Source organism: Asterias rubens, chromosome 21, assembly GCF_902459465.1.
Source record: "Asterias rubens chromosome 21, eAstRub1.3, whole genome shotgun sequence".
Classification (NCBI taxonomy): Eukaryota; Metazoa; Echinodermata; class Asteroidea; order Forcipulatida; family Asteriidae; genus Asterias; species Asterias rubens.
The window spans coordinates 3,632,639-3,657,259 of record NC_047082.1 but is presented as its reverse complement, the minus strand read 5'-3'; the positions used below and the strand labels follow the sequence as shown (position 1 = coordinate 3,657,259).

The 24,621-nt window shown below is 37.7% G+C and overlaps 1 protein-coding gene and 1 long non-coding RNA gene across 2 annotated transcripts; both read right to left on the bottom strand.

The window, feature by feature from the left end:
* Window positions 1-4,683: 4,683 nt before the first annotated feature.
* On the bottom strand, window positions 4,684-7,732 carry LOC117304876. The gene is made up of 3 exons (XR_004520624.1): window positions 7,640-7,732; window positions 5,833-5,973; window positions 4,684-5,377 (listed from the first exon to the last, which is right to left on the bottom strand). It is a non-coding gene; the product is annotated as an uncharacterized LOC117304876 (long non-coding RNA).
* A 3,689-nt stretch (window positions 7,733-11,421) lies between these two features.
* Window positions 11,422-22,916, bottom strand: LOC117304713 (trifunctional enzyme subunit beta, mitochondrial-like). Its single transcript, XM_033789311.1, has 13 exons — window positions 22,749-22,916; window positions 21,664-21,805; window positions 20,886-20,930; window positions 20,109-20,140; window positions 18,795-18,950; window positions 17,859-17,980; window positions 17,471-17,539; window positions 16,544-16,636; window positions 15,998-16,210; window positions 15,241-15,368; window positions 14,044-14,206; window positions 13,157-13,321; window positions 11,422-12,295 (listed from the first exon to the last, which is right to left on the bottom strand). Exons 1-13 carry the CDS (start codon window positions 22,819-22,821, stop codon window positions 12,260-12,262), a joined length of 1,437 nt encoding a protein of 478 aa, XP_033645202.1. The 5' UTR covers window positions 22,822-22,916; the 3' UTR covers window positions 11,422-12,259.
* Between the last annotated feature and the right edge of the window lie 1,705 nt (window positions 22,917-24,621).

Below are 24,621 nucleotides of genomic sequence, written 5' to 3'. Positions count from 1 at the left end.
ATTTCTGTGGCGTATATTCTCTACACTTTCACGTGTGTTTGAATTTACCTTCAATTCCCCTGGTGTTGCGTATTCTCTGTTTTGTAGTACCCATGGCACTTCCTCTGGTGTTGCGTATTCTTCACACTTTCACCTGTGTTTTGAATTTACCCGCGTGGCGTATATACTCTACACTTTCACATGTGTTTGAATTTACCCACAATTACCCTGGTGTTGCGTATTCTCTCCACTTTTACCTGTGTTTTGAATTACCAATACTTCCCCTGATGTTGCGTATTCTTCACACTTTCACCTGTGTTTTGAATTTACCCGCGTGATATACTCTACACTTTCACACGTGTTTGAATTTACCCACAATTCCCCTGGTGTTGCGTATTTTCTATACTTTCACCTGTGTTTTTAATTTACCCATGTGGCGTATATACTATACACTTAACATGTGTCTGAATTTACCCACAATTCCCCTGGTGTTGCGTATTTTCTGCACTTTCACCCATGTTTTTAATTTACCCGTGTGGCGTTTTTTCTCGACACTTTCACCTGTGTTTTGAATGCAGCCGTGTGGCGCATATTATCTACACTTTCACGTGTCTGAATTTACCCACAATTCCCCTGGTGTAGCGTATTTTCTACGCTTTCACCTGTTTTTTTAATTAACCCGTATGGCGTATATACTCTACACTTTCACATGTGTATGAATTTACCCACAATTCCCCTGGTGTGGTGCGTTCTCTACACTTTCACATGTAGTGAAGTACCCATACTTCTTGCTTGTTGATTAAATTTAAAAAACATAGTTTATTTTAGTTGTTATGGTCAAAGTCAGTCTTTGTAGAAGTTATATAAATCCAATGTCATCTTTGTTTTCATTTATTGGCAAACAAATAGTGAGAAAATGTCACTATTCAGCTTACTCAAAACTGTTCAAAAATAGTACGATGTTAGCGTCAACACAACAAGCATTTCACTCAAAGCTTTTGGTACAAGTCATGTGTTTAACACTCGCCAACTTTGTTTTAAATCAAAGTTAGCCGAAAACAAGTTCACTTGTAGTCATTTTGTGAGTTGAATACATCTGAACGTCCAAACAGCAGCCCCATGAAAAGCAAGGGGGAAATTAGTGGCCATTGCAGAACTTGTTTCTCCGACCAGCACATCATCATCTGGATAGAAGTCGTCATCATCTGTCGAGTTAGGATCCCATTGGAACAAGCGTCGACATCTCTTAGCACCACCAGTGCGGCTTGGTTGCAAGACAACAATCGGTGAAATCTTTGGCCCTTGAGGGCACCAGTTCATTTAAGCAAGCAACAACTACCTTCTGCTCAACGCTTGCGTTTAAAACACAGCGCAAAATTGCGTCTAGCTTGTCTATATTTTGTGAGACATTACAACATTGAAGTAGACACTAGGAGTACATCTAATTGAACTTCACTGAATAGAGCACATATCAACCATTGCACTTGGGCCTTTAGGTCATCACGAGTTCCAGGTGGCCGAGGGGGTCCACCGACAGGCACAGGTGTTTGCACAACTCTGCTTTTTTTTTGGCCAAAATTTTCAATAAAAAATTGAACAGAACTCTCCTTGTAACTTGTGTTTTATTTGCATCAAACCTAGCCCCACCCCTCCAATTCAGATATGGAAGGCCCAGCTTATCCCAATGGAACCCACCCCCACACTATAAGGACCAATATCAGCCCCCCTACAGTGTGGGGGTGGGTTCCATTGGGTAAAGATGGACCCTCAGGCCACCATGTTTAACTACAATGCAATTGGGCATGTATAAAGGCGCTTTTAGCTAAGTGTTTTTGCGCATATCAAATTAGGTGTAAAACAAATACACACCCATTGCTGCACTGTGTTCAAATATGGCGGCCAAGTACATGTAGACGACTCAAGTAATAATGAGATATTAGTCTTCAACTTTAGGGCAACCAAAACTTAAATTGATTCACCCCTAAAAATTAGCCTTTATTGTCATACACACAAAACCAAACTTGAAATATTTAAAACAATCATTTTCAAGCAAAATTTGATAAAATCATAAGGCTATAGTCTTGCAAACATTTTCAGGCAAAATTTGAAAAAAACATAAGGCAAACATTTTCAAGCAAAATCTGATAAAACCATCAGGCTATAGTCTTGCAAACATTTTCAAGCAAAATCTGATAAAACCATAAGGCTATAGTCTTGCAAACATTTTCAGGCCAAATTTGATAAAACCATAAGGCTATAGTCTTGCAACCATTTTCAAGCAAAATTTGATAAAATCATAAGGCTATAGTCTTGCCACTATTTTCAGGCAAAATTTGATAAAACCATAAGGCTATAGTCTTGCAAACATTTTCAAGCAAAATTTGATAAAACTATAAGGCTATAGTCTTGCAACCATTTTCAAGCAAAATTTGATAAAACTATAAGGCTATAGTCTTGCAAACATTTTCAAGCAAAATTTGATAAAATCATAAGGCTATAGTCTTGCAAACATTTTCAGGCAAAATTTGAAAAAACCATAAGGCAAACACTTTCAAGCAAAATCTGATAAAACCATAAGGCTATAGTCTTGCAACCATTTTCAAGCAAAATTTGATTAAACCATAAGGCTATAGTCTTGCAAACATTTTCAAGCAAAATCTGATAAAACCATAAGGCTATAGTCTTGCAAACATTTTCAGGCCAAATTTGATAAAACCATAAGGCTATAGTCTTGCAACCATTTTCAAGCAAAATTTGATAAAATCATAAGGCTATATAGTCTTGCCACTATTTTCAGGCAAAATTTGATAAAACCATAAGGCAAACATTTTCAAGCAAAATTTTATAAAACCATAAGGCTATAGTCTTGCAACCATTTTCAAGCAAAATCTGATAAAACCATAAGGCTATAGTCTTGCAACCATTTTCAAGCAAAATTTGATAAAACTATAAGGCTATAGTCTTGCAACCATTTTCAAGCAAAATTTGATAAAACCATAAGGCTATAGTCTTGCAACCATTTTCAAGCAAAATCTGATAAAACCATAAGGCTATAGTCTTGCAACCATTTTCAAGCAAAATTTGATAAAACTATAAGGCTATAGTCTTGCAAACATTTTCAGGCAAAATTTGAAAAAACCATAAGGCAAACACTTTCAAGCAAAATCTGATAAAACCATAAGGCTATAGTCTTGCAACCATTTTCAAGCAAAATTTGATTAAACCATAAGGCTATAGTCTTGCAAACATTTTCAGGCCAAATTTGATAAAACCATAAGGCTATAGTCTTGCAACCATTTTCAAGCAAAGTTTGATAAAACCATAAGGCTATAGTCTTGCAACCATTTTCAAGCAAAATTTGATAAAACCATAAGGCTATAGTCTTGCAAACATTTTCAGGCCAAATTTGATAAAACCATAAGGCTATAGTCTTGCAACCATTTTCAAGCAAAATTTGATAAAATCATAAGGCTATATAGTCTTGCCACTATTTTCAGGCAAAATTTGATAAAACCATAAGGCAAACATTTTCAAGCAAAATTTTATAAAACCATAAGGCTATAGTCTTGCAACCATTTTCAAGCAAAATTTGATAAAACCATAAGGCTATAGTCTTGCAACCATTTTCAAGCAAAATCTGATAAAACTATAAGGCTATAGTCTTGCAACCATTTTCAAGCAAAATTTGATAAAACTATAAGGCTATAGTCTTGCAACCATTTTCAAGCAAAATTTGATAAAATCATAAGGCTATAGTCTTGCAACCATTTTCAAGCAAAATCTGATAAAACCATAAGGCTATAGTCTTGCAACCATTTTCAAGCAAAATTTGATAAAACTATAAGGCTATAGTCTTGCAAACATTTTCAAGCAAAATTTGATAAAATCATAAGGCTATAGTCTTGCAAACATTTTCAGGCAAAATTTGATAAAACCATAAGGCTATAGTCTTGCAACCATTTTCAAGCAAAATTTGATAAAACCATAAGGCTATAGTCTTGCAACCATTTTCAAGCAAAATTTGATAAAACTATAAGGCGTATAGTCTTGCAAACATTTTCAGGCAAAATTTGAAAAAACCATAAGTCTTGCCACTATTTTCAGGCAAAATTTGATAAAACCATAAGGCTATAGTCTTGCAAATATTTTCAGGCAAAATTTGATAAAACCATAAGGCAAGCATTTTCAAGCAAAATTTGATAAAACCATAAGGCTATAGTCTTACAAACATTTTCAAGCAAAATTTGATAAAACTATAAGGCTATAGTCTTGCAAACATTTTCAAGCAAAATTTGATAAAATCATAAGGCTATAGTCTTGCCACTATTTTCAGGCAAAATTTGATAAAACCATAAGGCTATAGTCTTGCAACCATTTTCAAGCAAAATTTGATAAAACCATAAGGCTATAGTCTTGCAACCATTTTCAAGCAAAATTTGATAAAACCATAAGGCTATAGTCTTGCAACCATTTTCAAGCAAAATTTGATAAAACCATAAGGCTATAGTCTTGCAAACATTTTTAAGCAAAATTTGATAAAATCATAAGGCTATAGTCTTGCAAACATTTTCAGGCAAAATTTGAAAAAACCATAAGGCAAACATTTTCAAGCAAAATCTGATAAAACCATGTCTTGCAAACATTTTCAAGCAAAATCTGATAAAACCATAAGGCTATGCAAAATCTGATAAAACCATGTCTTGCAAACATTTTCAGGCAAAATTTGATAAAACCATAAGGCAAGCATTTTCAAGCAAAATTTGATAAAACCATAAGGCTAGAGTCTTGCAAACATTTGATAGACCAACTTTGACGACCAATTGAGCTGAAATTTTCACAGGTTTGTTATGCATATGTTGAGATACACTAATTGACAAGACTGGTCTTTGACAATTACCAATAGTGTCCACTGTCTTTAATGAAAACTTAAGTTAAAGTATTAAGTCACATATTCAAGCTCCGTTGTTTGACGTCTCTGAAGTTATTCTTGTTATGAAGAATCTTTCTATCAAATTCTAGCAATCTTTAGCGAAAGATTTCTGGGATAAATAATTTCTGACGATTCTGCTACAAACGCTTTAAGTGTTTATGTCATCTGCTTGTTCACATCACATGTTGATGGTTCCAAGGCTGCAACAGGTGTTTTACTTGTCCCGCACGCGACTAGAGAAGTGCACAGTAGTAGACCACGTCAGCACGCTTTCTCAACTGATTCTGCTAAGAATGAACGCTTTAAGTGTTGATGTGATCTGCTTGTGTGTATCACATGTTGATAGTTCCAAGGCTGCAACAGGTGTTTTACTTGTCCTTGTCTCCCTGTCGACTCAAGAAGTGCACAGTAAACCACGTCATCAAGGTTTATCTAATGGTCCAATTTTCAGAAGACTTTGGTTTGAATCTGTATCGATAATAAAAAACAAGAAACTGATTATTTGATTGAGAAAGATAGGGTAAGTCCAGTAATTTTGTCAAATTTGGGCTTATTGAAAAAATTACAAGGGGTAGGTCCCGCAGTTTGAGTAAGTATTTTGACCTAAAATTGGAAAAATCACAGGGGTAAAGTCCAGCAGTTTTAATCAATTGGGGCCTAAAATTGATAAAGAAATCACAAGGGGTAAGTCCAGCTGAGTTTTGTCAAATTTGGGCCTAAAATTGAAAGGAATCACAAGGGAGTAAGTCCAGCAGTTTGAGTCAATTTGGGCCTAATTAATTGAAAAATTCACAAGGGGTAAGTCCACCAGTTGAAAAGTAAATTAATTTAGGCCTTACATTGGAGAAGAAATCAAGTGTTGACATGTTGTGCGGAAAATGCACTTGAACGAGCTATTTTTATTGTATACTGTCTTTCATTACCTGTTATTCAGTCACATGTTGGTAGTTCCAAGGCTGCAACGATCGAGCTGTTGTACTTGTCACTGTATACTATAGAGAAGTGTGTGATACTAGACCAGGTCATCAGGGTCGGTCCAACTTTAATATAACTCTGGTTTAAATCTGTTATGATAATAAACAACAAGACACTGATTAGTCGATTGAGAATATTTTAATCCCAAGGGGTAAGTAAGTCCAGCAGTTTTAGTAAATTTGGGCAGTTTTAGGCATTTGGGGCCTAAAATTGAAAAAAATGGCAAGGGGTAAGTTCAGCAGTTTTAGCCAATTTAGGCCTAAAATTGAAAGAACCACAGTGGGTGAGTCCAGCAGTTTTAGTAAATTTGGCCCTTAAATTGAAAGAAACACACCGGGAAAGTCCAGCAGTTTTAGCCAATTTAGGCCTAAATTTAAACATGATCACAAGGGGTAGGTGCAGAAGTTTTAGCCAATTTGGGCCTAAAATTCAAAGAATCATAGGGGTGTTAGTCCAGACGTTTTAGTAAATTTTGGCCTAAAATTGAAAAATCAAGTCCAGCAGTTTTTGCCAATTTGGGCCTAAAATGTTAAAACACGCAAGGGGTAAGTCCAGCAGTTTTAGCCGATTTGGGCCCAAAAGTTTAAAAATCACAAGGGGTAGAAAGTCCAGCAGTTTAAGCCAATATGGGCCAAAAATTGAAAAAATCACAAGGGGTAAAATCCAATAGTTTTAGCCAATATGGGCCTAAAATAAATTTTTAAAAACGCAAGGGGTAAGTTCAGCAGTTTTAGCAAATTTTGACCCAAAGTTTTAAAAATCACAAGGGGTAGAAAGTCCAGGAGTTTTAGCCAATTTAGGCCTGAAATTGAAAGAATCACAAGGGGTTGTTAGTCCAGGAGTTTTAACCAATTTTGACAAAAAAATGGAAAAAAAAACACAAGGGGTAAGTCCAGCAGTTTTAGCCAATTGGGTGTAAAATTGAAAAGAGGAAATTTGGGTTTAAAATTTAAAAAATCACAAGGGGTAAGGGAAAAGTTTCCGTATGGCGCCACCACTTTTTCATTCGATATGAAATAATATAGTATCTAATTTACCTCAATGAGATATCCCTTTTTGTAAAAATGAGTGAAAAAGTGGTGGCGCCATACGGAAAGTTATCCAATTTGGGCCTAAAATTGGAAAAAATCACAAGGGTTGATTTCAGCAGTTTTTGCAAATTTGGGTTAAAAATAAAAAAAATCATAAGGGGTAATCAAGCAGTTTTAGTCAATTTGGTCTTAAATTGGAAAAAAATCACGAGGGGTAAGTCCGCTGTCCAGCAGTTTTAGCAAACATGGGCTTTAGAAAAAAATCACAAGGGGCTAGTTAAGCAGTTTTAGCAAAATATAGGGATACTTCACTGAGGTGAATAAGATAATATCGAATGAAAAAGTGGTGGCGTGATATGGGAACTTTCCCGGGGCGGGGGGGGGGGGGGGGGTGAATTTCATTTAACAATTCAACAATAATCTAAGGAATCCATAAATTTACTAAGGCCAAATCATCATCCAACGATTTGTTTACCAACACTCACAAAACAATGTCCCATTGCATAATTTGAGGTCCTAAAAACACCCCCATTGGAAATTAACATGGGCTGGAAGCAGGATGTTTCAAAAGAGGGCGCTATCACTATCAACAGAATCTCCGAGAGAAAAAATCTCCTGCCACACCGAGTTGTGCCGAAAAAATCCCCAAGTTTCGTTAAATTCTTTTAGTGAAAATCCTTAAGAACACAATCACCAAAATCACAAACATATGATAGTCACTTACATTCACATCTGTGTGGTAGTTTTTTCTTTGGAACGAAGTAAAATCTTGAAATTGTTTGAAGAAACGCACGACGTGTTGTCTTTTAGTACAGTCCATGTGTCTTTAAAAATGGCGGCACGTCCGTGCAGTTTTAGTGTCACGTGATCGTGCAAGTTTTTACTATTTAATAGTCTGCTGCATGAGGCAAAAAGGCGTTTTCATTGAAAAGGTGTCCTAAATTAGCCACGAAAATATTAGTATAAAATTCCAAGACCCCTAAAAAAAAGAAAACATAGGAAACAGTGAAAATTTGAAAAAGATCTAGCAATTTACCAAGATGTTCTAGAAATGTCGCCCTCTCGTGGTCATTGTTGACCAGGGTTGACCAAATGATTAATTATTGTTATTGTTGACAACGGCTGACCATTTTTTTTGTTCTAAACGAGAACAATTCATTTTATCGTTTTGAGGAATAGTAAACGAGATAATACTTCTTATTTAGCACGATCCGAAAACAAACTTACCTTTCTGTGAATGCATTGACACATTAATTGAGTACTTTGAGGGAAATTTTACTCCCACTGATATTTTAATCCGGCCTGATTAAGAAGAATATTCTTTATCTTTATTATATCACTTAGAAATAACACGCCTTTGGACAATAAGGTACGCGTACGGTAACTGGTATTTATTATTTGTTAAACAATTTGCTCCTCAAGGTTTGCTTCCAGCTTTTAGAATACAATCAAAAATAAAATGCATAAGAAAAAAGAAAGGGCGGGGCCTTCCCAATTATAAACGTAAAAGCTAACTCGAAACCAAGCCCACAATCGAGCAGAGCTATATTCTTCGTACTCAAGTGTAAAGTAATAGACCGATCCAGTAGGCTCCGCCCACGACGCACGTGTGAGCCAGAACACGTGGGGCTCTCCAATGCCTTTCTGCACAACTCTGCCACGCGCGCCAAGATACGCGCACGCATGGGACCTTTGTTGCGTTGTGATTGGTCAATACGCAATGGGGCGGAGCTTAATGGATCGGTCTTACCCCTTGCGTGTTGTTCCGATACTGACAGGCACTTTGTTTATGTGCGTCGACTCTTCAGGTTGTCAGCTCTGGTGTATTTTCCCCCCTCAACTTGATCTTGTCTTGAACAGCATAGGGAAGCATTGACAGTTTTTGAACAGTTTTAATCAAACTGTCACCTAATGGCATCTGTTTTGATCAGTTTGATGTTACTATTACCACCACGTAGACTGTACACGATGTCTTATTTCATCTACTAATGGTAGGTTTGGTGAAGAATGGCCATTAGATTGGATAACATGGAGGAGCCAATGCTATAAAATCATCAGCGATTTATTAACGTGGAGAGAGGCCAAGGAGCAGTGTATCAAGATGGATGCTTTTTTGGTCGAGTGCCGTTGTCAAAAGATGAAACAAAGTTTCTGCTGACACTTATCCAAAAACTCAAGTTTTGGATTAGCTGCAATGACATCGAAACTAAAGGTTGGTTATTTGCATCTTTGATAGTCCCAAAGCCCCTCGCAATTGCCGCGCTTTCGAAAATTGACTTTAAAGGCACTGTACACACTTTGTAATTGTCAAAGACCAGAGTTCTCACTTGCTGTATCCCATCATAAGCATAAAATAACAAACCTGTAAAAATTTGGGCTCAATCGGTCATCGAAGTTGCGAGAAAATGATGAAAGAAAAAACACCCTTGTTGGACGAATATGTGAGCTTTCAGATAGGAATAAAATACTTCAAGGTATCATCAAGGTATCATCAAGGTCAACACACTAAGGTCATGAAGCAATGATGCAAAGCAAACACAATTATATTTTACCATGAACACTTTATTATTAACAAGTCAATTTAGCTCAGGCCTTGAACAACAAATGTCTACAAAGTACCTCATGCTTAATGTTTCGATAGTATTACAGAAATACAATCAATTTTCCTAATGCATTGAAATTACCATATATTTTATGGATGATTCTCCATTAGTATAGGTATAGGCAACCGTTAATTGCTAGCTGCACGTAATGTAAATGCCTTCCATTGGTCTCCATCGATGACGAAATATGCACAAAGCATACACGTTCTATTGTTTCGTTATCCCCATATAAAAATTCCAGTTGAACCTAGTTAAACTTGGTTGAACCTAGTTAAACTGGGTTTAAATGGAACTAGATGAAAACTGGGTTTAAATGGAACTAGATGAAAACCAGTTGATAAACTAAGTAAACACAGTTAAAACCAGTCGGTTTAATATGGAAAATGGACAGAAACCTAGTTGAACACTAGTCCAAACCAGTTGGTTAATATGAAAAATGGACGAGTTTGGTCACTGTCCAGTTGAACCAGTTGACCACAGTTAACTGGGTTCAACTGGAATTTGACCTGGGTTAACAGGCATGATATTTGGTCTGTGAAATCAGTAGGAACCTTTTTTTGAGTGCAAGGGCTGAGATGAACACATGGTCTTTTAATGGACCTTTTCAGGCAATTTAATTACAGTTTGTAAAACTTTTCCCAGCACGGGCAAAACAATAGGAAATCAGACTGAGGCCGTGTCCAAAATGGCGACTTTGGCTACAGCTATGGCTAGATCAGGGCGTCTGCCAGTGTTAAAGAATAGACCGGATTGAATAACCCCTTTGCTGCTATGAAAGTCGCCATCTTGTAGGGCAAACAGTATGAGCGTCTAAACGTGTACATCAAAGAAACACGCAGCACTCCCAGTTTGATTTCTACAGCGCAAGCACGCACACACACAGGCACATGCTCGCAGACGCCATCTTGTACGGCAAATAATTGAACAGTGATGTCATATTCAATACGGTATGGTCTATCAACAGACGCGTGTGATCTAGCCCTAGCTGTAGCCGAAGCGGCCATTTTGGACACCGTCTAAAGTATGAATAATATCATGTCTGTAGCAAAGATGGCGGCCAATGCGAGAGGTCGATTATTGTTTAAAAAAAAGATGAAGTGAGGAATTTGTATTGGTCACATATTAATAGTATGTGAAATTCACCGTTTACTTGCTGTGCGGCTGGTTGTATGGATGAGCAAAAGTGTAAAATTAATTTATGGGATGGTTATTAAAAAAAAATATTCTACTTAACTTAAAGATGCATTCCTCATTAACCAAGTATTGTACACTGCAATTTTCTTAACAACTACTGATTCAGGACAATTTGAAAATCAAGCACATGCACAAGATGTGTACACACAATATTTAAATGTTAACATTGCATTGAAATTGCAAACAAAGCAAAATATTTTATACATCTGGCCGATACACTGACTGAAACCGAATGGCCCTGGTGCCCCTTCAACAGTACCCCCATAGACTTAAAGATTTTCACATGGTCGTGCCCTTTTAAAAAAAATGAAAACTTCTTTGCCCTTTAAAAGATGGAATTCTAGGCCTCCTATGCGACCCTACATTTCTCTTCGCCATTCTGTACAGTTGGGTCATAATTAAGCTACGCTTGGGCGATATCGATTTATTTTATTCACGATATATCGCCGACAATATATCGCAATATTCGAAATAATCGCGATTAATGAAATTTGACATCATCAGTCTTCAAACTCCAAGTGAAAGTTGTAGAAGAGACAGTCATAGCTTAAGAGAGGTGTTCTAATGACCTATTCTTCTGCTTTTACTCCAAACCTATGGGGTGCAAGATGTCTCAGCTAGCAAATACATCGAGATAATGCGATATATCGCGATATATCGCGATTATTGCGATATATCGCGATATATCGATATTTCGATTAAAACCAAATCCATCCGATATCGAAATCGTTTCCAAATTAATATCGCGATATTCGATAATATTGTGATATCGCCCAAGCTTAGTCATAATGGACCTTATGCAGTGGTGTAACCACTTATTTTCAATGGAAGGGGGAGGGGGCAGGCCACTGCTCCCCTGGCTTAACCACTGACTTTATCAAATTTACCTTATCAAATTTCATGGGAAGGTATAACATGTACAGGAATGTGTGAAATCAGTGAATGTGAAATCATCTCAATAAGTGAGCTTCTGTTATAACATCACTGACTTTACAGGACCGCAAAAACATCCTTATAAAAAGCCCGGTTCATACTTCCTACGAATGCAAAAACAAATTTTGACATCATAGCCTTGTTTTCGCTGCGAATGTTTTGCAGGAGTGGATAGCACACTCAAGCTGATGCGAATTATTTGTTCCGCAATCGCATTCGCAGGAAGAATCATTGAATGGGGCTTTAGTTTAGATTTGGTTATACAGCAAATCATTTTTATTTATTTAAATCTTGTTGTGATTGGAGACAAAAACATGCTCAGGGGCCGATTTCACAAAGAGCGAAGACTGATCTTAACTGCAGTTGCCAAATAAAGTGTGGTGTCACAATACATCACTATGGTAAATACTGACAATTTGTATTACGATGAATGTTCTTGCTTTGTGAAATCGAGCCCAGGCATCTCTGGTGTTACATGTAAATCAAGATTTCAACATGGTTTTAATTTAGGACGATAGCTCAATATTAAGCCTTTTATAGGGATGTGTTGAAAGCACACTGTGGTCTTTTGAAGTTTGATTGAACTCACTCTGTGCGTTTGAAGTTAGAATGTCCTATGATGGGTACTTCTCGAGAACCATGGCATGCCCCTATTGAGTACAAACAAACAAAGAAATAAATGTTATTAAAACAGAAGTATTAAATATAACAAATACACGTATTTTATGTTATTGTATGTTCAAGCACTTTTTCACATGACAAATAAAATCCTGCAAAGTTAACTTTTATGTTCTTTGAAGTTGCATTTACCAACCAGAGTAGATTTAATTTAAAACAGTGTGGGAAGCTGAGGATTACACTTAACGACAAAAAAAGAAAATGGCAATCATCAAATTTACAAGAATATTTTTAAATAAACAACCGGTGCATTTGTGTTGCATCATACAAGGACAAGAAGCACCGTTCTCCAAGGGCTGCTGGAGCAAGTTATGAATGAACTAACCCCCTTGCAATGGAAACACACTCCTGGGGCAATTTCAAGGCTCTCCTTTCCGCCAAAATCTGCGCGCTTACTTACAATCACCATTTTCTGCTTACTGTGCAAGTGTCCAACTGTGTATACACTTGACGTAAGCGCTGAATTCCCTGCTTCTGTAAGCATCGATTTATTGCTTACGGTAAGCTGAGCCATCAAACTGGGCCCCAGGCCCAACTTCATGAAGCTATTTAGCAGAAAATCTTGCTAAGCAATAAATTACAGAGCCTGTACCAGTCCAGCAATGGTAACTGTATGGTGTTCTAGCTAGTTACCTATTTTTTGCTCAGCAAATGTTTTTTGGGCCCAATTTCATAAAGCTGTTTAGAAGAAGATACTGCTTAGCAAATTTCTTGCTAAACAAGAAATGAGTACCAACACAGCAATGGTTACTTTACAGTGTTCTGGCTGGTAACCTATTTTTGCTAAGCAAAAAGTTGTGAGTGCTAAGCAGGTTTTTGTGATCTATACTTACATGTCCACCAGCGGCACATGCAGCAAGGAGTGCATATTGTCCGCCCTCTCTCTCTAGTCTGTTAGCCGCTGTCATTGCTAGACGCACACCTGTTGCAGCAAAGGGATGTCCAATAGATAAGGAGCCACCCCATAAGTTCAGCTTGTCCATAGATGGAGCACCGGTCTACAAGAAAGTAGGCAAAGGAAAGAAGGAATCTTAATTTGCATTCTCATATTATTATAGACAATCACTTCCACATTTACTCTTTGGTTTATAAATTCATGACGCCGTTATTAATGATAAAACTAGGTTCTTATGTAGCGCTTTGTCACACCCCAAGGGGTGTTTTAAATTACTCGGCATTATTTCCTGCAAGGTATGTGGAGCTACGTTTTGAAGTATGAGACCCTTTCCTTTATAGCACCATGTAATGGTTTTCAAAGTGTGGTGGTGCAATATGCTGCCGATTAAGCCACTGGATTCTTTTATGGCATTACTAAACACACAGTACCAACGGCTTAATGTCCCATCCGAAGGACGAAACATCGTGGTTAATACCATTTTGGTTAGTGATAAGTACAGCGTCGGAAACAGTTAGGAGCGACTGGACGCGCTAGAAGTCGAAAGATCGACTGCAAGTCGCAAGATCGACTGTTGCAGTCGGTCGGAACGACTCTGGAGAGCCTTGGTTTCAGAGATCTTGTCATGAGCCGAACCTGATGTAAATGTTATGTTAAGTTTGCCTTAATAAAACCAAAATTTAATTGGGTCGACCCAGAGTCGCTCCTAATCTATTTGGTTAGGCGCGACCCTCTGGAGCGTCAGTCTGAACCGGGTGTAGTGTCTCGCTTAAGGTTACAGGTTTCACGTCTGGGACTCCAACCCGCACTCAGAAACACACTAACCTTCTTCTGACGTCCCATGTAGGTCTGTGAAAACCAATCCGAGTCTAATGCCTTCATATTAGCCAAGATCTGACCAGCGAATGCTTCATGATATTCAAACACATCGATATCGCTTAATGATAGTCCAGCCTTCTCTAAGACTTTAGGAGTTCCATAAGCGGGTCTAGGGAGGAAACAATTAAATGGATTTTATTTCATTACCCACCTGTCAACCCATTGGTCAACCAACTGCTCAACCCACTGCTCAACCCATTGGTCAACCCATTGGTCAACCCACTGCTCAACCCACTGCTCAACCCATTGGTCAACCCACTGTTTAACCCATTGGTCAACCCACTGCTCAACCCACTGCTCAACCCACTGGTCAACCCACTGGTCAACCCACGGCTCAACCCACGGCTCAACCCACTGCTCAACCCACTGCTCAACCCACGGCTCAACCCACTGTTTAACCCACTGGTCAACCCACTGCTCAATCCACTGCTCAACCCACTGTTTAACCCATTGGTCAACCCATTGGTCAACCCACTGCTCAACCCACGGTTTAACCCATTGGTCAAGTCACTTGTGTGTCTGACATATTTGCCTCGGCTAGAACCATATAAAATCCAGTAAATCCAAACACAACCAGGGCACACATTTAAGCCTGGTTTATACATCCAGCGAATGTGATGCAAATTTAACTTGAATTTTACTTCACAACTTTGTTTTCGCTGCGAATTCGCAAGAGAGTCGCGCAGGAAGTATGAACCTGGCTTAAAGGCAGTGGACACTATTGGTAACTGTCAAAGACAAGTCTTTTTACTTGGTGTATCTCAACATAAGCATAAAATAACAAACATGTGAAAAATTGAGCTCAATCGGTCATTGAACTTGCGAGATAATAATGGAAGGAAAAAACACCCTTGTCACACGAAGTTGTGTGTGTTTAGATGGTTGATTTCGAGACCTCTAGTTCTAAATCTGAGGTCTCAAAATCAAATTTGTGGAAAATTATGTCTTTCTCTAAAACTATGGCACTTCAGAGGGAGCCGTTTCTCACAATGTTTTATACCATCCACCTCTCCCCATTACTCGTCACCAAGTAAGGTTTTATGCCAAAAATTATTTTGAGTAATTAACAATAGTGTCCACTGCCTTTAAGAAGATTATAGAATTAAGGATTAAAATTAAATAAGGATGGATTGGATTACTGACCCAAGTAGTAGCTGATCCTTAGGGTCTTGTGCTACATACACAAAGTCTCTCAGATATGCCTTGGGTTTGTAACCCATCTCTTTAGCTTTGTTTTCTGTCATCACCAAACAGGCAGATGCTCCATCAGTCTACACAAACAAATACACATCAAACGTCATTCAAAAACTGCTCTGAATTTATTTATAAAACCGACAAACGTTTGATTTATTCAATAATAATAATAATAATAAGACTTGTTATGCGCACATATCCACCCTGCTGGGTGTTCAAGGCGCAGTAAAAACCAAAAACAAACAAAACAAACAAAACAGAGAAAAACAGACACAACAAAATTAGTCCTTGAAAACTTGTGACATAAGATAAATTTTTAGAAGAGATTTGAACGTTGTGGTACAAAGACAAGATCTAAGATTAATTCCAGATGCATGGCGCAGCTGAAGAAAAAGACCTGATCAGGGCCCAATTTCATAAAGCCTAGCACAAAAATGTTTGCTTAGCAAAAATAAGGTTTAGCCAGAATACTATACAGCTCCCATTGCTGCCACTGGTGCCTCGGTCATTTCTTGCTAGGCAAGAAATTTGCTAAAGCAGAGTGTTCTGCTTAACAGCTTTATGAAATTGGGCCCAGGTAAAGCAGTTTATTTTAAGTGAAAAAGGGTGTGTGAAGAAAGAAAAACTTTGTACCAAAAGAACGAAATGATAAAAGAGGCACACTAGGCCGATTGAATCTTATATGAAAACTCAGTTGGGTACTCACCAGAAATGAAGCATTTGCCGCAGTGACTGTACCATGAGGTCTGATAAACGCTGGTCTCAGCTTGGCCATCTGCTCCATTGAAGACACTCTGATGCCGTTATCGTTGTCTACTATCTTAGTTGTCCCTGGTACCTGGTAGGTCAATCTATCATCAAGGTAACCGGCTTTAGATGCCTTGTCCGCCAAGCTGTGTGAACGCATACTGAACTCATCCTGTGCAAAACAAATAGGGTCACAAAATTCAACAATTTATTTTTCACAGCAGCTCTTTTATATAGAAATAATATACAAATAACAAATGTTTACGAGTGCAATAGTGCAAATATTTTCATGAATTGAAAGATGGAATAACGAGGCGGAGCTGAATTGAATGGAACAGTCCATCTTTCAACAAATGAGAATATTCGCACTATTGCACAAATTAAACATTCATTATTTGTTTTATATAACATCCAAGTACATCTTTATCATTTTGATTGGAGGAAACAATTTTTAAACTTTCAAAACAATTTCAAGTGTTTTGAGGCATGTGGGTGCCCTTCTTACCTGTTCTATCCTAGATATGTTGAATGCCGCAGCAAGTCTATCCCCAGAATGCCCCATGGTCTCATTCGTAGAAAACTCTGCTACTGCAGGTAACTGAAAACAGACATGAATAGGAAAAGAATTCTTTATAACTCCGTTGTATCTCCCCATACTCCCCACCAGGGAGCTGAGATGGTTTATGGAGTGAAGTAAGGCCCAGTGACCAGCCGTCGATTTCTCCAAACTCTTCCTTACTTAGGATTCATCTTAGGACTTAGAGAGAGTTAAGTTCCCTATCCCAAGACGTAGGACACATTCAATCCATCCTAAGTTAGGATGGGTTACTCGTCCCAACTCCAGATAGGATTAGTCCTAGCGTTTCGTGAAATCGGCTGCAGGGGTAATAATGTGAAGCGCTTTGGGCTCCCTCCGGGTGTGAAAAGCGCTATATAAAAACGGGTTATTATTATTATAACTTCGAAATTTATCACCCAGAGATAGTTCAACATTGAAAGCACAATGATAGCATTTCTCAACTGTGATAAGAAGGAAATAATAATAAATAATAACTAGTTATTATATAGGGTCTATTCACGATAACTTCTCAATGCCCTTTGCATTAGTGCCCTGGTTGTTTGGCCAATAACATTCCTTTAATCTTTCTCAGCTCCCTGGGGCGTATACAGCCCCGAGCTGCCACGGCGCTCCAGTGGCTTTTTCATACACACTATCAACCTCTACCCTAGAAGGTACCCATTTATACCCCTGGGTGAAGAGAAGCAATTATAGTAAAGCATCTTGCTAAAGGACCCAAGTGTCATGACCAGGATTCGAACCCACACTCCGATGACTTAACCAACAGAACTTAACTTCGATGCTCTAAACCACTCAGCCATGGCACACTACAGAGTTTACAAACAAAAAGTTTTGGATATAAATTATAGTTACCTCAGGTGCCAAAGCTTTTAAGCTAAGATGCTTAGCAGCAAGTGACAGCTTAGCTCCAGTGGTCTTGGCCTACAACGAGGAATAAACAATCAATGCTAAATGATAATGCAAGCGCATTTAATAATAAATAATAATATTCATAAAAATATTAGACTTGTAAGCACACATATCCACCATACTGGGTGTTCAAGGCACAGTAACCCCCCCCAAAAAAAAAAAAGAAAAAAAAGAAAAAAAAAGAAGTAGACACAACTAAATTAGTCCCGGAAACCTGTGACATAAATTATGTTCTACACTGGAATTGTGCCCTTTTGAAAATGAAAATGGCCTTGCCCTCTCAAAGATGAAATTCCAGACCTGAAACATAAATATAAAATCTAAACTTTACCCTGTTCTGGGTGAGCATAAATTTGCGCATTTGTCTGCTGTGGCGTATGGGGACATCGGACATGAACTCTACCCCTCCTGCAATGAAGGAATCTCCCTGATCTGTCATGATCATGCCCATACCTACAACAAAGAAAAAGACAATCAATCAATCAATCAATTAATCAATCTTAAATTATGACTGTCTCTACACTGAAACCCCCGAACCCCTATAAATAAGCCCCAAGCTAGTTGAAATGTTAAGGACTCACTTCGTGACAGTGAAGTTAATAAACATCTACTTAAAGCTAAAGTAGTTGCTCCGGCCGATTTCATGGAGCTGCTTAACGGTCGATTTTGTGCTAAACAGGCACGCCTAGCAAATTTTTCATTTCATGGCCTTGCTAAAGCAGGGTTTTTGCTTAAAACGGTAAGCAAGCAAAAAGGGTCCTTAAGCCCCAATTTTCTGCTTGAGCACCCTGTTTATAATGGAACATTATTGCAATACTTTAAAGGTCGTGGACACTATTGGTAATTGTCAAAGACCAGTCTTCTCACTTGGTGTATCTGAACGTATGCATAAAATATCAAACCTGTGAAAATTTGAGCTCAATTGGTCATTGAAGTTGCGAGATAATCAAGAAAGAAAAAACACCCTTGTCACACGAAGTTGTGTGCTTTTAGATGGTTGATTTCGAGACCTCAAATTCTAAATCTGAGGTCTCGAGATCAAATCCGGGAAAATTACTTCTTTCACGAAAACTATGTCACTTCAGAGGGAGCCGTTTCTCACAATGTTTTATACTATCAACCTCTCCCCATTACTCAAAATCAAGAAAGGTTTTATGCTAATAATTATGCTGAGTAATTACCAATAGTGTCCACTGCCTTTAAGCAGCTCCATGAAATTGGACCCAGGAAGCTAATCGACTGCATCCATTCTAGCAGTCTTACTTACCGCTAGTTATAGCCACATTAGATGAGATACAGGCCAGCGTGACGGTGTGGCAGGGAATCTTATTGGAGAACCCAGCGCCTAGGGCAGCTTCTCTTGCAATATTACTCGTCTTTACTTCTTGAATGACGTTACCATAGATGATATGATCAACAGCATCTAGAAACAAAACAACACAAAAAAACATTAATGGGTACAAAGTATTAATATTGGAATCCTATAGTTTAGCAGCAGTTACCGCAACGATTTAATAACTGTTAAATTTGCATTAGGGATAAAGAATATTAATTTTGGTTTTTACCCATACACCGATGTGTGTTAGCACTGTATACTCAGTACTTTCCCGAGTCCTGTGAACAAATATCACAGGCATGTTACTCGGGTGGGATTCGAACCCACGACCCTTGCAATTCTAGAGCAGTGTCTTACCAACTAGACTACCGAGGTTGCCCGGCAGCTAGAGGCAGTTCGAATCCTATGTTTTGGCAGCGGGTACCGCAACGATATAATAGATGTTAAATTTGCATCGGGGATAAAGAATATTAATTTTGGTTTTTACCCATACACCGATGTGTGTTAGCACTGTATACTCAGTACTTTCCCGAGTCCTGTGAAAAAATATCACAGGCATGTTACTCGAGTGGGATTCGAACCCACGACCCTTGCAATTCTAGAGGTACCCGCTGCCAAAACATAGGATTCGAACTGCCTCTAGCTACCGGGCAATCTCGACGGTCTAGTTGGTAAGACACTGCTCTAGGTTGCAAATGTCATGGGTTTGAATCCCACCCAAGTTGTCTGCCTGTGATTTTTTTTCACAGAACTGGGAAAAGTACTGAGTATACAGTGTTAAACACACATCGGTGGATCGGTAAAACCAAAATTAATATCCTTAGATATTCTGGCACAAATCAGTCGTTACATGTATATATTCAACTCTATGGTAACCTACATGTAATACCCAAATATTAGATAAGATTGATATGGTTGGTCTCCTGTAAAGATTTTGGTGATTAAATGGTTTGGGTAATTTTGTCTCAGTGAGACAAATTTTATATAGCATGTACAACGGATTTACGCAACTCTCCTGAAAACGTTGCACAGAGTTTTTCACTTTTTTTTTCTCAACAACTTGACAACTAATGAACCTGAAACTTCTACAGGTAAATTTTATTACAAACATCTTCATTCACAGTGAGTAGGAATTCATGTCATCATGGCCAAAAACTTGATTTAAAAAGGTTTCAAAACCCTTTAGGATGAAGAAGATAAGAAGACAATTACAAAAAAAAGAGTACCACAACATGTTTTACATACCTCTGGGGAGGTTTGTCTTGTCGATTAACCCCCTGTCAAGTAACAAACAAACAAACAAATGACATTAGATATTTCAAAATATTTTAGTAATTTGTTTATCCATTCAAAGATTTAGGGACAAACACTTCCACTCTAAGCATTTACATCAGTGGCATAATTTAAAATCAATAATAACCGATGTGTGTAGTGGCAGTTCTATAGAAATACACAATTTGCGGCAACGGTTACTTTTCAAGAAAAGTTATTATTATGGTTATGTCTTCATTGTCTTTTCTCTTCTCATTTGGCTCTAATAAGAGAGCGTTGAGAATGTATATCCAAATAAACTAAAATCGTAACAAGACAGATAAGGGAAGCCACATTATGGCTAACTCATGTGCAATTAAGCTTGGGCGATATCACAATATTATTGAATATCGCGATATCGGATGGATTTGGTTTTAATCGAAATATCGATATATCGCAGAAAAACGCAATATATCGCGATAATCGCGATTTATCGATTAAATATCGCGATGTATTTGCTAGCTGAGACATCTTGCACCCCATAGGTTTGGAGTAAAACCAGAAGAATAGGTCATTAGAACACCTCTCTTATGCTAGGACTGTCTCTTCTACAACTTTCACTTGGAGTTTTAAGACTGATGATGTCAATTTTAATTAATCGCGATTATATCGAATATCGCGATATATTGTCGGCGATATATCGTGAATAAAATAAATCGATATCGCCCAAGCTTATGTGCAATGTTCAGTAATAATATTACAAGTACTTACTGCATGGCTGCTCTTGCCAAGTCATGAGGCATCAGATCTTTGTAACTGTTGATAAAAATAAAATCTTTGTAAAGTTTTAATGTTTTAAAGAAGAAAATGTATTCAGCATTCTTCATTTCAAATGAAATGGCTTCTATTGCTTACATTACCTCCTCTGTTTTTGTTTGTTTACAATAAGCTCTGTTTAAGAACAGATTTTAAAATAGTTTTAGTCTTTTGATTTCTTTTAAGCTGTTTTGCTTACCACCTTATTAGCTAATTTGCTTAATATCTTATTAGCTAATTTCCTTAAACTGCTGTACTTGACATGAGCTTTTTATATGGATTTAAATATTTTGTTACATCCAAATTATCCCGTGTGATTTTTTCATTTGGCTAAGCAGGGTTGTACATTGTAGCTATGACCAATTTTGGTGGTGGGCTATAAATCAATTTATTTTTTAAATCCACCATGCTGCCAGGTTTCCGAACTGTTTGTGTTATGGATCAAGCAATGCAATAAGTTGAATGGCCCTTTGACTGTGTTCTTTCTCTCTGCATTTTATATTCCTTATTATAAGCTGTGTCTCAGATCAATGCACAGTGGACACCATTTTGGTTTATTCTAGGGGAACCCTGTGCTGGAAGACACAGTGCATTTTGCTCAGAGTGCTGGGCAAAAATTGTGAGTCCTGGGCAGGCACAACCAGCACTGCCCACCATGGCTACAACAATGTATAAAAAAAAGAATGTATAAAAAAATCTGTTACTAAGTCTTAAAGTCTTAAGTTAAACTTACTCTGTTCCTGACATGAGGAATGGAGTCCTGACTCCTTCAACGAGAACAATGTTCTTACGTCCATTCTTAGACAATGTTTTCTTACTCTTTGTTGTCACATTAACATCTCTAACGACTGATGTACTCAAAGCTCGGACTCCATCTACAAGTACAAAAAAATTGAGATAATAAGAAAATTGCAACGATCAGGGCCAAATTTCAAAAAGCTTGTTAGCACAATAGCTTGCTGAGCACTGAATAGTAATGGACACGAGCTGGGAACTACAAAGAATAGTTCCCAGACGCGTGTCCATATGTTTGTAGACAAAGCACGGATCGAGTGTTTTTTTCTTTCCAGGATGAACGTGTGCAGATAATTCGCCACGTTTATCCTGGGAAAAAAATACGCGCACGGTTAAGGACAATCGACATTAGTAGTGTAGCGGTAAAAAGGAGTAGTAGTTGAGAAAATTCACACTCAAAATTCATTTGATTTTTAGGGTCCTACTAAAAGCCAACAACGCCGACAACAAGTCCAGAGTGCCGCCAACACGCCGCCAAGGATATGGAGTGGACTGGACCGATTTATGGGGCTACCTTACAGTTTTTACACCTTACCTGTCCTTTTACATAAATGTATAGTGTCAAAATCATTAAAAATTGACATTTTTGGGTGGTGGTCTTGACCGCTGAAAATTCTCCATAATGACACCATTTTTTTTTAAAACTATATTTTTTTTACCCAAAAAGGAGTGTCTCTATAAAACTCTACTTTTTGTTTTATTTTAATTTAAGTAACCGACTTTATAGATTAGAATAGATTATACATGTTACTTATAATACCAGTTTATTTCATCGTTCAACTTCAACAAAGTTGATTCCTATTCAATTGTAGCAGTTTTTGCATAGTGCATAGCTTGTTAATTATTGTTTATTTACCACCAAAAACTCAAAAGTCCAAACCAGAAAGACCAAGTAACTGGATGGGGCGAATTGTCCATGAACTTAATAAATAACATTGTAGTGTAGCGAGTTCAAAACCATTAAATCGCCCCAACGATTTGTGTATTACTTTTAACACTTCAAATAATCCACTGTTTACTTACGGGCTCCACTTGATAATCCCAGAAAATGTGATAAAGCAGATGTCCGGCAATTCTTGATTAAATGTGTAGCCATTTTATTAAATAAACGGAAAAACAGGAAAGAAAACTACAGTTGCACTACGCGTAACGCTGTGCTGGCTAACTCATAAATTGCTGCTCACAGTAGAGAGCGCGAGAGGTGGACTTGTGCCAGTCTAGTTATAGAAGTTGAATCTTATCGATTTTTTACATAATACCCAAAAAACATAGCTCAATTAAAAAATAAACAAGAAATTATTGAAGAATAAGCACTTTTACAAACAATCTGTTATTTATTTTAACTTTATGAACGAGAAAATAAGAAATTTCCTTTTTCTGTTTTTGATCATAATTTTGAAACAACATGCTGTGTACCAGCATTTCCATATGGGCGGCCAAAAGGGCCAAAACTAACAAATTTATAAACTAAAGGACAAAACAGTAATCAAAGAAAGAAGTTGTTCAACAAACACAACGTCGAAACTCAACAAAACTCAACAACAATCAAAGCAAACTGTTTTTAAACAATGAACAATTCCCAAATCAAGCTTTATAGCCCAGCAACAATCAAACACTTGTTTTTAACAAGAGGAACTCTGAATCAAACTAATAAAACAAAACGCAATCAAATATAAAATAAAAACAAAACAAAGGCAGCCAAACGCTAAAAGAATGAATCCTTAAAAAGAACAAACACAACCAGTACAAAGTCAAATAGGGACGAATACTAACACAGTAACAATAAAGACAACTCATCAATCGGCTATCGTTGAAAACGAAAATCAAACTAACTATTACAAAATGTTTAGGGCGGTTGTCAAAGCTAAGGACAAAATGCAAACCGTATCAGTCTCCCGAGCATGTAATCAACATTTTACGACAAACTAAGGACTGAATGAAAATCATCGTTGGTGGCGTATGTACAGTTGTGATTGAGACCCGGCCGTGGCGGCCGTGTTTTTTTTTTCCTAGGACGAACGTGGGCAATTTACATAAAATGGGCGTGTTTTTGGCCGAAAAATACTCTCGCGCATGCACGAACTTAATTAGTGATGACCGCAAGGGACCTTGGGCCACTGGTGGTATGTGGAATGAAAATAGTTGTTGCATGGAGGAGAAATAAATGGGGAACACACAACCTGCTTTTCTTCTACATATCGCTTCACACTATGGTGTACAAGGCTGGTTGTGATGAACCAGTCTACCTCCTATTTCTTCCTCCATCGCTAACCATGGAGATATACCATCCATGGTCTACAAAAAAACAATTATTTTTTAAACTGGACACATTTGGTAATTATTGTCGAAGACCAGTATTTTCACTTGATGTATCCCAACATGCATAAAATAACAAACCTGTGAACAAAAACCACATTAATTTTGTTGCATAATTTTGTGTGCTTCCAGATGTATAAGTGCTGTTTGTAATTTCATCAAAAAACATTTAGGACCACAGCCGTTCATTATGACCGTCAGTCTATTGTGTAACCCTTATAATTAGGAGGAATGACTAAACATCCAGTGAAAAAAGAGGCCGGAGTTATACAGCCTTGCCTGTTATCTCCTTTTCCAAACAGTGGACTCTAATCTATAATTGAATCTTCGTGCACAGTATATGAAAACATTTTGTGGGTTTTACCATGGTTTAACATTGTTAAAACCTACTAGTTCCATGTGATAATTATTATTTAAAAACCGCCAGCCAGTTTGTTGCTGACTGCAGGATTACTGCTCATCCAGTTTGTTGATTCAACCCTAGCTCTACGATTCAACCTAGGAGGTAGAAATAGTTCAACAAGGATGTCAATATAAAAACACCCTCGAGCTGAAAAAGAAGGGGGATACATTCCGAGTT